The sequence below is a fragment of the Ischnura elegans genome, chromosome 12, assembly GCF_921293095.1.
Source record: "Ischnura elegans chromosome 12, ioIscEleg1.1, whole genome shotgun sequence".
Classification (NCBI taxonomy): domain Eukaryota; kingdom Metazoa; phylum Arthropoda; class Insecta; order Odonata; family Coenagrionidae; genus Ischnura; species Ischnura elegans.
In genome coordinates, this window is record NC_060257.1 from 52,949,178 (window position 1) to 52,962,348 (window position 13,171).

The following is a 13,171-nucleotide window of genomic DNA, read 5'->3' on the forward strand; positions in this document are numbered from 1 at the left end:
CATTGTCTTCAAATTAAGATAATTGTGTTTAACGTTGAAATGCCGTTTTTTAATGAGACATATTGCCAGATTTGGAAGGTTTTGTCACATCCATATTCTAAACCTTCATTGTTTTCAGTTCTTAATTTTTCTCATTATCTGCTCCTTATTCTTAATTTTGTGTTCTTCCTAGCTTCTTATTGCACAACTCATTTCTGTCATCTTCCATCTTCTTTTTTTTCCATTTTTTCCCTCCATTGATCCAAACCATTGCCCCTCATTCTCTCTCTCTCTCTCGTACAACATAATGACATGTTGAAATGAATTAATGAACCCATGTTTTCATGTCTAACCAATTTCATCCTTTTTCCCTCATGTTTTTCACTGTTGTATGAATGTTATTGATGCTAATCCCCCCTATTTTGGCATAATGATTGGATCTAACTTATGTCTATAAATTGTTTACTCTTTATTTTTATAAATCATCGTGTTACTTTTATTTGCATTTCTGATTTAATAACACATTTTTACTGAATTTTTGTCATTTTTTTGCTGCTTTTGTTAATATGTTATGGGATTTTCCTTATGTTATTAACGTACATAAACAATCTCCTGACATTTGCAATCATAAACATTATGGGCTCAAATTTATTCCTTGTATGACCCTGAGTAAATCACACACTCGCTCAAAATTCTGATTCCTTGTAATAATTTCGTGGTTAATACTTTTAGATTCGGAATCACCTGTACATACCCAATCGTCCTCTTTTGCTTTCCCCTCAGTGGGGACGTCTCCTTCAGAAATTTCACCTAGATCATCATTTCTATGCTGCCCCCCTCTTTCCCTCCCAAAAACACATAGTCACTCACCACCCGATTACCATCGGTGTCCTTCTTATGTTTATGGGAATTGTTGTTGTGGCTGCTACCATAGGTGCTGTTGTTCATGCTTTTGCGTCACCAATTCTTCATTGTCTGCTTCCCCACCCACAAAATGTACGCTGGGTCTTGCTCCACCGCCTGTGTTCCCTGATGCCCCATCTCCAGAGTCAATATCCTCCGCAAATGCTGCCCTTCCAGTTGCTCATAGGGTGTCTCCATTCACATTTGATTCTTCATCTTCTGAAACTCCTACTAAAGACAACTCTATACAGATCTCGAGCTGTGATCGTTCATGCCATGAAAATAATGCTAGTGGGAATACCCAGTGTTCTGGTAAAAATTCTCAATGTACTGTGCAAGAGTCTGATACAGCTTCTCCTGACCAAAGTGATTCTGAACATATAAAAGGAGATGTCGAAATCCAAAAGCTTTCCAATCCTCAAAGTCCTCCTTTGTTATCCCCTGAAGGTGAAAACAAGACACATTCATCGTCTACAAAGCCCTTGACTTTCTTCAGCCTTTTTCAACCAATTTTGAATTTCAATTTCAACAGCTGTCCTCCAAAAGAGTCTTTAACGTCAAATGTAAATTCTCCTAATTTGGTTCCTTATCGTCCGTCACCATCCAGGGTTAGTTTTGAAATGCCAGGCGTTGATTCGCGTACAGAATTAAGTTCTAAAGCCGAAAATCTCAAGAGTGCCACTTTGAATGATGATTCACCGCAACAGTCTGGTACCAAAACCAGTGAAGGGAATGAAGGAATGGCCTACCATTCAATTTTGAAGACAAATATTGTCCCCTTAACTGTTCTTCACAGTTCTCCTCTGTCTTCAACTTCTTTATGTCCTCTTAAATCACTGTCATCTGATGACAACTGTCCTTCTGATGATAATTCCAGGAGTGAAAGTACAGTTCATCAGGCTGACGCTAGTGACATTCACCCTTCCGAGGATGAAGGAAACAAATCCACAATTCAAAGTTCCGAATCTCCTCTTTCTTCAGAAAACCTATACTCGTCATCAAGGAAGCCTATTAATACTAGTGCTGTTTTATCTCAGGATGAGCATGGGGATTTGACTGTGGACTCTGTAGATAACTCAAATGTAACTTCTCCACCGGCCATGTCATCATCAAATGTTAACATAAACCCTGATTTAACAGCACTAACAAATCTGAATATGCCTGCCTCCCACGGTTGCTCGCCAAAAGTTGCCTCTTATATGACCTCTTTGATTAGACCCGCCCGTCGCTGTTCTTTCCACCACCTCCCCATGTCCGATTGCCGCTTGCACCCCATCTGTTGCCGTAGCCAAATCCTATTCCTGCTGGATCCCTTGAATCGGTCCCGCTATGCGGGTCACCAGTTGGCCCAGAGGCACTGGCTAACCCTGAACCTCCCTCCCCTCCACTACCATTCGACCCCCGCCTCCCCTGCCTCTCCGGACGCGAGCGGCAGCGAGGCGGACGATGGCAGTCCTCCCCTTGCTGCCGTCGGAGAGGCTGGGGAGGGGGAGGGGCGGTCGGATGAGGGGAAGGGGGTCTCACCTCGTCCCGCCTCCCCCACCTCGCACTCTGATGGTTCCTCACCCGACTCACCCTCGCCCGCACTCGTGGGCGCAGGTCCCTCGTCCTCGTCCCGGCAGCTCCCACCCTCACCGTCCGCGGCCAACCCAGGCGAGGTGACCTCCCACAACTCCAAACACCATCACCACCACCATCACCACCACCACCACCATCGCCACAGTGTGTCTGGGCAGTTGAGCTACTTTCGCCTCCTGCCACTTGGGGGGGTTGGCGGAGCCTTCCAGTTCCTCCACCACCACTTTCGCGGGACCGGTTTTGGTGGGCCCGGTGGCGGGGGAGCGGGTAGACTTTTCAGCACGGCGGTGATTAGCGGTTCGTCCAGTGCACCCAACCTCAGCGACATGATTCCGAACGTTGGTGGATCTGTCTCCGGTGAGTGTGTTCATTCAAATTTTTTTATTATTATTAAATTCTTATATATTATTTAGATATTATTAATTACATATAATATATAAACACCAAAGGAGGGAATTAGGTTTGGTGATTGGCATGTAGTGTACCTGAGGGGAAATACTGAGGTTTTAGTTATAATCGTGGTCGTGACCAATGATTTTTTGAGGAAAATTTCCTCCTTTAGTGTTTGTGACACTTTGTACAGTCTACTAAAAGGATTTATTAAGTTAATTTTGATTTCATTACTCAACTCATCCCGTTTACTCTTACTAATTAGAATTGGATTTCTTAGGTGTTTGGTATCTACTTAAAAAATTCTGGAATACTTGTGCAGTCTAATGAATTGAAAAATATGTAAAAACTAGTACAGCCCACTAAATACATTAATCTAGTATATTTAGGTTTCTTTAATTGGATAATTGAATTTACTCTTGTGTGTTTTAAAGGGATTGATTTGTTAATTTTTGCATTAAAGTCTAAATAAATGGAGATGCAAATGGAGAGAACTCAAACAATATTTTACCTGTGATAAAATTAACATTTACATTAAAAATAATGGAAATAGCTATCCAAGGTTGATGTTGCAGTTCATTTGTGAATGGTGGCATAGTATTCAACATCAGTGGATCTGTTTCTAGAGAGTGTATCTGTTGGAATTTTGATGATCACCGTCACACCTATGAATTCTCTTTTGAAATGTATTACAAATCTTGGTGCTCTTCGAGGTATTTCCCAGCGATAATAAATATTATTACTATTCACGGAATCTTGAATGCCACTTCAGGTGTAACAACATTTTCCGAATGTTGTCCTCCATGTCCATTCCCACAAAACATGGAACTCGTCACTTTCCATCTACTTCACCACCGTTTATGTGCGACTCAGAGATCCCTTACCTACCGTCTACCTCTCACCTATAATTCCATCAAAGCTCCTTCTGTTTATAAGACATCATCAGTCTCATCATTTACGACTGTCATCAGAAAACTTCTTCTTTAAATCCCTGGATACAAAAAAGACTGGATGAGATGGACGTGTATGCAGTGGTGTCATGCTGCCGGAACCAGGGATGGCAATTGAAACTAAATGAGAGTCAAAACTAGTAAAACTTCAATACTTTCATTCCAGAGAGCGAAATGTAGAAACAAAATGAAATTCATTTAAACCCGGAAGCTAAACTCGGGGTTGAAATGAAGTTGGAGTCAAAACCACATCAATAGGGTGGTTTCCTATTATTTTTTTATTGCCTAAATCGAAAGATTATTACTCCTGGAGTACGTATTTCACGCTTTTAGATTTTTAAATGACGATATCTATTTTTCGCGATCAAATGAAAAGTGAAAAATTTCAAGCGCGCGAAAACGCGACGCGTAAGTAGGAATGAAGGGAAAAAGTCCGTACGACGCATTTCTGGTTCCCCCTCCCGCCTGGTAGGTGACCTTGATCGAGGCTCTGAGCGCTGATAGGACGCAGGATGCTAACGGGTAGCTGAGTACCTTCCTGTCTGGTAGCGCATGGCTTAAAAAAGGTTTATTAATACCTTATCAAGCGAAGAAAACTTTCCGACCTTAGCCAGTTTTAATAGGTGATTATAAAGACATGTTTCCCTGAGCTCTGTGACTCATGCATGCATTGGTAGCCTCTGACGATGCATAACTCCTATCCTCTCGTGTAGAAACTAGGTCCCTGTGACGTCACGTGGAGTGGAATCGCATGGGCGCCAATCTGGCCTTTTTCAAATGAGGATAAAATTTGACCCTTGCCATTCGTCTAAACCGGTATTTCAAAAACCAAATAATTTGTGTATTATGAATACACTAATGGTGGGTAACGAATCGCCATCAATGCCTTTTGTTTTCTTTGATGAAGGAAACTACCGTATTCGAAACTAAACAACCTCTGGGATGAAACGAAACAAAGATAATGTTTCGCACCAGAGGGACAACGTGCTTCACCTTAGACCAGTTTTGTTTAGCCCCACACACCGAGTACCAGGTATGGTTGAATGAAGTAGAGGTTCGGCCTACCGCCATTAGATGCATGGGGCACACATATTTTGACCACAAACAGGAGAACGGTGAACTCAAACTGGCCATTTGATTTTTTAGCTCAATGCTTCAACCTCTCTACACGTATGTCAAACGTAATGGTCGAAACTATTCCCTCTTATCCCCCTCCACTCAACTTCTCGGATCGAAACTCAATTATGAGCAGTGGAGTTTCGATTAATTAAGTTTCGTTCCCAGGAGTAAAGTTTCGTCTCGGGTCGCAACTAAACGTCATGGTGATTTTAATTTCGTGTGGGAACGAAACTAAACCTAGGCCTTGTATTTTCGTTTCCCTCCGGGTCAAAACGAAACATTTTCGTTTTGTTTCACTTTGCCATCCCTGGCTGGAATGCACGGGAATGCCTTTCTGACACTGGTTAAGAAAAGACAAAATAGACAAATGACACTTTTATCAATTTTGGTGCCTCAAAATTTTCAATATATACATTCGCAACAAAAGTAAATTTAAAACATGCAGACGTAACTTGAAATAAAAAAACACTCAGAGTATTATTTCTCAACATAAAAAAGTTGACAAAAGTGCTTTCCAGCACTGTTAATTTTGCCATGACACCACTGCATATAAGTGAAATAATACATGATGTCTTAGTGCATTGAATGCGTGTTTTTGTTGTTATTGAAATTCTTGTCATACTTTATTAAATTAACCCTGAATTTGGATTTTATTCTAATAAATAAATAAAGTAAATATTTTAAATTGAAATATATCTGAAAGTTGCTGAGGGAAATTTCTTTTTGACGTACAATGTATGTATTTAATTAAAATGCCTGTCTCATATTTTTATGTTTCTATCACAGCAATTGAGGGGTGTGGTGGGGTGCCACCTATTAGGCCCCTGGAGACCTTGCACAATGCTCTGTCCTTGAGGCAGCTGGATGCATTCCTGCAGGCAATGACGATGGCTCCCCTCTTTCGAACGACGCCCCTCTCCTCTCCCCCCCACGATCCCCCACCACCCGGGCCACCTGGAACGCAAGACATCCCCTCAACTCAAGGTGTGTCGACTCCGATGTCCTCATCACAAGCATCGTCGACCGCATCGTCCAGTGGGCATCATTCTAAGGAATCTCGTGAGATTCTACCTGGGGGGCACCCACCCCCTCTTCGACTACAATCTCCGAGCAATAGTGAGTGCTGTTTTGCAGCTTGTTCACTAATTGTATTGCATGCCAATTGATTGATCTGTTGATGTCAGTTATTTCTTAATTGTGCCAACTCAGCTTTTTTGTGTGTCATTTGATTCTTTCTCCTCTATCTAATTCTATCTCATCTCAAGTTCTATTTATTTCCCTTTTTTTTCTAAATGGAATTTTTAAGGATTTTAATTCATAAGTTGGTTCTCTTGTGCAGCCTCCCTACCCCATAGTGATGATAGCTGGATTAATGGTGATTAAATATTGTAGAGCATCAGTAATCCACCCAAATTGAGTGTTAATACATGTGGGATAATCGAAAGAGACAGATAATGCATTCATAAACATCTTTTGAGAAATATTTACTTTATTTTCTGTGTCTTTGCTTCTCTGAATCTTTTGCTCCCATTCCATCTAAAAACAAGTTGACTTCAGGTGACTGTCCAGGGAAGTTGATGGGGATTATCTAACCGAGAGTTAAACAATAGATAATTGAAGCTCTACTATAAAGTGAATATTACCATTGATCTTATCATTTTCTCCCTCATTTGAGTAAAGCTGAATCTTGATAATTAATAATATATAGCCAATGGGGAGGTTTTTCTCTCACAGAAAATATTTGGGCTTGTTAATGATGTTGCATGATTGGATAAGGTGGAATCTTATAAGGTGTTTGCTAGTTTTTATTTGGGAAGATTAATTCTTTTTAACATACTTCTAACTTTCAAATTATTCTAATTATTTATGGTGTTGTTTGTTTGGGTTATTGGAGAGGTGTTGGCAGCAAACCCATCAGTACTTTCAATGCTTTTTGAGGTGATGATGTGAGAAATTTTGATATACTTGGGACATCGAGAGTTATGTCAAAAATAAGGTGAAAGGTAGGTCACTCAAATACTGTCTTAAAAGTGTAGGAGGGTGCTATTTGTGAGCATTCATTATTGCTAGCAACAGAATGTGGGGAAGTGTTTAGTATTTTTCGTCAAGTGATTGAAAAAACATTGGAGTAAGATGAGGAAGGTTATTGAGGAAGTTGTGAGGAAGATCTGGAGAAAATAATTGTTCAAAAAATTTGGTCAACGTAATTTTGACATGAGATCATGCCATCAAATTCTATGCATGAGGTTCCATAGGTACAATAAACAGGTCTGGTTGCGGAAGATGCTTGGCTATCAGGCTGTCAAAGGGTCGGTTACTGCTGGAGCACCCCTTTGGCAAAGTAGCCACTTGCTATTAGCCTCAGAGGCTTTAAGGCCTGGAGAAGTCAAAGAGTTTTTTCATGTTATCTTATAGTCAACTCATTCGTGTCCCTTAAAGGGTCATCCAAGTAATTTAATTAATTTTTGTTCTAATTTTCCAAAAGTCTAATTCCCTTTTATGGAAGCTCCTCTTCCAAAAACTTTTCATTCAAAGGAAATTGCTCTTAAGGATTGTTCTGTACTTACTTGATATTTTTCGCCTATTGACAAGTTTTGGAAAATTTTTCATTTTTGGAAAACAGTTAGTAAAACTGTTAGGTGACTGGACTGCTACATTCGGTTACTGCATTGTCAATATTGCTGCTGTCTGGATAGAACCCTGGAAAACCTTAGAAATCTTCAGTATTTTTTAAAATACTTCACGGTAGACCCTGTGGTTAATCCAGTTGTTAATTCAGTTGCTGGTGGTTACGTTAATGTTAACATATCCTGAATAGGCTTGTGGACTCACCATTGTATCTGTCATATGTTGAGAAGTCTTGAGTCCAGTCTCCTTTAAGAATAAATGTCTTGATTTTTTCTGAATTTTTCCAAGGAAACTATTCATTTAAAAAATAATTTTTTGGAAGCATTGAATTTACTTAAGGTTGCTTCATGATATCATTTTCACAGAAAGTTATTTATTTCAATCTCTGTAAGTGTGAAGAAAGCCAAATATGCGGATAGAGTTTCTTTATGCAAAAAAGTCTTAAAATGAGTCATGATATTAGAAATAAGAATATGGATGGCTATAAGAATTAAGTGTGGAATTCAACCAAGTTAAAATACATAATTTTAATCTTGTAGATTAAATGTTTGGTATTTATCTTTTTGTGGAATGATATTTTCAGTCTTCATTCAGGAAATGTTATCAGTCGGCATGTTTTTTTTTCTGTTATGCATCTACTATCATTTCTTCAAATCATAAGTGTTTGAGAATTATCTTGTAATTACTGCTCTTTTTAATTTGTTAATCATCATATCCTTCAGTAATGAAAATTTGAAAATCTCCGTGTGAATTGGAAACATGTATTTCTCCTAATGAACTGATAATAGTCCCTACTTTTCAGTCCCCATTTTCCCCTGTAGCATTATCTCTGAATAATCATTTTGTGTAACTCAAGGAACATAAAGTGGCATACTGGTGAATCTATTAATGTAGCTAGTAATGTTGTAGTTGTTGTAGCATTTATTTAAGTTGCCTTTATATTTAATATCTATGCGGTACATTTTAATTTCTAATTTTTTATCCATCAACCTTCCCTTTTTTTTACTCTAAAAACTTTGATTAGGCATCTGTACATTTGTCATTGCTCTTAGGTGCATGTCCTTTGTTTAGTTAATGATCCATGCTAGATTATGTAAATGTTTTGTGAAAATATCAAGCTAGACTGTTCTTGCATATGAGGATACATATTTAGGCTCAGATTCAGACTATCATGTATCTTTTCATTCACATTCAAGTAGTTAATTTGTTTATTGGTCTTCACTGAATTTAGGTTTTAGGAATACATTTAGTATTGAAAACCCTCCAGGTTCCCTCTTATATGTATATATCCTTGCAGTACTTAAGTGTAGAGGTTAATAGATAGAATAACTGATGTAATGAATTATGCAATATATTTGAACACTCTTGGTAAACCCAAAATCTATTAAATCAGTTTTCCCATCAAAGAAATGTAGAAAGCACACGAAAAGAAATCTCATGTGTGTGGTTGCCCTTTATACCTCACATCGACCAACTGATATCAGATTGATCATGCCAGCTCAGAATGGATTTTCTAAATGAATCGACCCAAGCAGACTGGTTTGGAAAATGACTAACAATAAGTAAGTCGAGCAAAATGTGAAACCTGAGTGAATATCAGATTGATCCTAAGAGTTTATGTATCCAAGGCTTGAGTGAATGTATTAAACTACTCATTTGTACAATTTGTTCCTTCTTTGTCATGTAATTGAAGTCAGAATTAAGCTGAATCCTTTACATGATTTATGCTGAGGTCTATTGCTGCAGAAGTTGAATTTGGTATCAATAAGCGTCGGAGCAAAGCTACACAAATGACCTCGGACAAGGAAATTTGTAAATGATCGCCAATATTACCATTATATGATCCATTGTCACTGTCAATTTCCTTTATATAAATGAGTAACAGTAAATGATAACGATGTTTTGGTAATATCATGGCCAATTCCAGTGTGTTGTTTATTGCCAGACATATTTTTGCTTGATTGAAGAATGTGCAGATGTAAGCACTACAAAGTAAACTGTGATGTGCTAGTAGAATAGAATTGTAGGTACTTGAATATTGCAATGTTAACAATATCATAGTGAACACAACATATTTTGTCTCTTGCAAAGTTTAGATTAGTCTTTTTAATTTAGACTCATCTGAGATCAGTTGGTGTAACAACTAGGTTACTTACCCTGTGTCCAATAGTTTTGGTGTTTAGGATTTTGGAAACCAAGGTTATTTTTAGATTTTGCGCCTCTTCATTTATCTTTTCCCCTTTTTATTTAAAAGAAAAATCAAGGAATGCTTAGACACACCACTGTGTAAGGACTGAAAATTTGGAGTGTTTTATATTAAAAAGGTAAAGTCCTATGTATAGCATGAATTTTTTTACACCACCATATTTAAAGAAATGAAGAGTGCCTGATTAGTTACTTGTCACTGAAGCCTGAAAGAATTATCTTTACTTCTGCTTCAACCATTTCCACCTGCACTAACAATCGAATCACCATCACAAAATTTCACATTCTCTGGGAATCCTGATGTAAGTAGCATTCTTTATAATTATAAATAAATTTTTGAAATCAGTTTGGGTCTGTAATTAGTTTGGCCCTGAACTTGTTGAGTGAAATGTGAAATTTCTCATCTTGCTGTTTTTGTTAACATATTGAATCAAGCATATATTTCATTAGGTGCAATATTAGGAAACTTTTCACGTATGATGAAGCTATTTCAACAAAGATAAATTATAGACTATAATTTTTTATGCCATTGAATGCATTGAGAAGTGGTTGTTACTTAATGTTTTTGATTACCTTTATTATCAATTGGTGTAATGGATTGCATTTAATGATTTAGTTTTGGGATTAATCTTGCAAAATTTTCACCATGAAGTAGAATTGGAAATAAAAAATGCAGTAAAAATTCGATTTTATGATCTGTGATTTTACATTAAGTGTTGATTTTTACCCAATAACACGCAAGTCCAGGTGGTAAGCATAGGGAATTGCTATGGTGAAACTATGATTTTACGTCTTTTGTTGATTTTACGCAGTTCTTTTTATTTTGGGTGGTGTAACCTCAGGCCCAAAACATTAGATGTCACTGTGAATATGAAGAAGAAGGGAAAGTAGATGATAACTTGGTTAGTAAGAGTTATCTAATTAACCGCTCAATCAGAGAATCACATGCACCTCGAGATTGATATAGCATGGATGAAACAGGTCTCTTTCGGAAAGCCCCTCCTGACAGAACTATGCATCACAACAGAAATAAACGTCATGCAGCTCAAAGAAATAGGGACTGCCTTATAGTACTATTCACCACAAACTAAGATGATAGAAGCCTTCAGGCATTTTCAAAATTTTTGTTATGCACATTCAGAGATTAGTGAAGGTCATATTGAAAACAAATGCATTAGAGGCAGTTGTGAATAATAGATATGAGAATGGTTTTCAAAAAAGTGTGTACAATCAATGATTTTTTTCTCAACAAGAGTGACTTCATAAAAGGAAATGTTTTTGTAATTGATCCTATTGAATCAGAACTTAAATGAAGTATATAAGTGTTCTAAAAATGAAGTGAAAGGTGGTTAAATTTACTTTATCATGCATCAACAGAAAATATACCAAAACTGGACCAACCATAGGTGTTATTTGTTTGTCATGTTTAATGACAAGGTGAAGGTATTTTCAATATCCATCATTTTATTTTGAAATTGCAATGGCACTTCAGTCAAGTGTGCACTATTCCTGGCATAGTTTTTAATCTCATGCAGTTTGAGTTAAAATAGTATGTGGTATTTTTATGATTGTTATTTTTTGTGATCCATGCAGAATATTTTTTATTGAATGAGCCATTAATACAATATTTATTAGAAGAATGTGTGAACTTGCAGTACAATTTTATTTCATAATTTAGTTTTAAATGGTGGGAAAATAATATTTTGAACAGGTTTAACTGTTATTGTAAAGACAACTTAATCACAAACAATTGTATCCCTTAAAGTGAGGGTACATGGATACTAAGCAAATGAGTCAAAATTGAAGAGTTCCTGTTAACACTTCAAGAAAGTACTATAAAGCAATGGGTTAGAGAAAGAATGGGGCTTTATCAAATGGTTGACATCATGTGATAGTGTTAGTTTTTTGTTGGGAAAGTTTTAAAAAAACCTGGTAAAACTACTATTTAATTATTGCTGACTCTAAGCAATCTTAAGAATTTATTGATACTCCATACTAAACCCATACTAAACCAATAAAAAATGATATTCCTGACGATAGATCTGGTGGCCTATGTGTAGTGTATTTATTGCATACAGTATTCTTGGACTTTATTCTTAATGTTAAAATAACATGCGCTGTGATAAAATTGGGCTTGATACTTAGTATTCTACCCAGTTTTACTCTACACATGCATTATTTGTGATGGTGTCTGCTTATTTTTAGAACATCTCAACTTAGCTAACATTTTATTTGTTAAACTGAAAGCTCGATAAAAGTAGACCTTTGATATTTCCAGGTGCAAATTCAATTCAGAAAAACCATGGAAATTGTAGATGTACACTTTTCAGCATGTAAAAAATGGTACTTTTCTATGCTTGGAAATCCTAATCTTTAGGATAGTTAGTGGCTGCCACATCAGTGTAGTTGTGAATAGAATAATACTCTATGGATCAAAAGCATTCCCCAAAAAATGGAGTGGCACTGCAACTGCTGTAATTGAAATTTCAGCTTCATCTCTCTTGGTTTATTAATCGTAGGTGTTGCTGCAAAGACAGAAATTAATCTCAGTAACACATGTGAATCTTTTACGGTAGGCTTATATAATCTGGATTATATAATCAACTTACCATCCATTGCCATCAATTTACTCCTACTGGTCCACTAATGATCATTGCACAAGGTTCTTTGAATACGTTTGTTGAAGAAGTCCGATAACATAGTGACAACTGTATTTGTTTACTTTTCAATCAAAGTATATGACACTGAGAGTGAGCTTTTCCGTGTTTTATTTAAATTCTATTTTTACTTGTTTTTAATCAACTGATGAAAATTATTGATAACATATCGTATATGTCTGACTATAGTCCCCCCTTTTTTTCCAAAAATTCCTGTGGCAAAAGTAAAGGGGGGGACTATATTCAAAAGCATTTTTTTAACTTCTCCCGGAACTGAAGCCTCAAAATTAGGGGGGGGGGGACTATATTCGGAGAAATACAGTAATATAGTATTACAATGTTAGCAATTTCGATCTTTTAATTTCGCCCAGGAGTAAATAGAGGAAATCAAAAATGGTCCACAAGCATATGTGATGCTACTCTATTGTCGGGGAAACTTTTTTTTGACCCATAGTGCTAGTTTAGAATGCTTAAGGTGGTAACACCTAATATGTATCTGGAACTGGAGCTTTACCTACCCCTTGAAAATAATTTTGGGTGCTTTCATTTATGTTAATCTATAGATTTCTTAATTTGAACTTTTCCTAAGCCTTACTTAATTATTTTTTATAATTACAGTTTGCTTGGTTATAATATCTTTTTTCTGTGGTTGTGGCCTTTTTTTTGTTGACTAATAACCTAATACAACACTTATTATTGCATGAATGCCCTGCATGTTCCCTAAGGTGAAGTGAGAAGGGAGCTACAATAAGCTAAGGTAAC

At 37.0% G+C, this 13,171-nt stretch overlaps 1 protein-coding gene across 16 annotated transcripts in view; it reads left to right on the forward strand.

Annotated features, from left to right (window-relative positions):
• The window catches only part of LOC124168927 (inositol hexakisphosphate and diphosphoinositol-pentakisphosphate kinase), a 99,249-nt gene that overhangs the window by 84,270 nt on the left and 1,808 nt on the right, over positions 1-13,171 (forward strand). For 15 of the 16 annotated variants that reach the window (XM_046547330.1, XM_046547332.1, XM_046547323.1 and 12 more), the window contains 2 exons: positions 712-2,817; positions 5,706-6,035. In XM_046547330.1, coding sequence (XP_046403286.1) covers positions 712-2,817; positions 5,706-6,035 — 2,436 coding nt within the window. Of the gene's footprint in view, positions 1-711; positions 2,818-5,705; positions 6,036-13,134; positions 13,167-13,171 lie in introns of all 16 variants that reach the window. The other variant, XM_046547338.1, reaches the window with a different exon arrangement.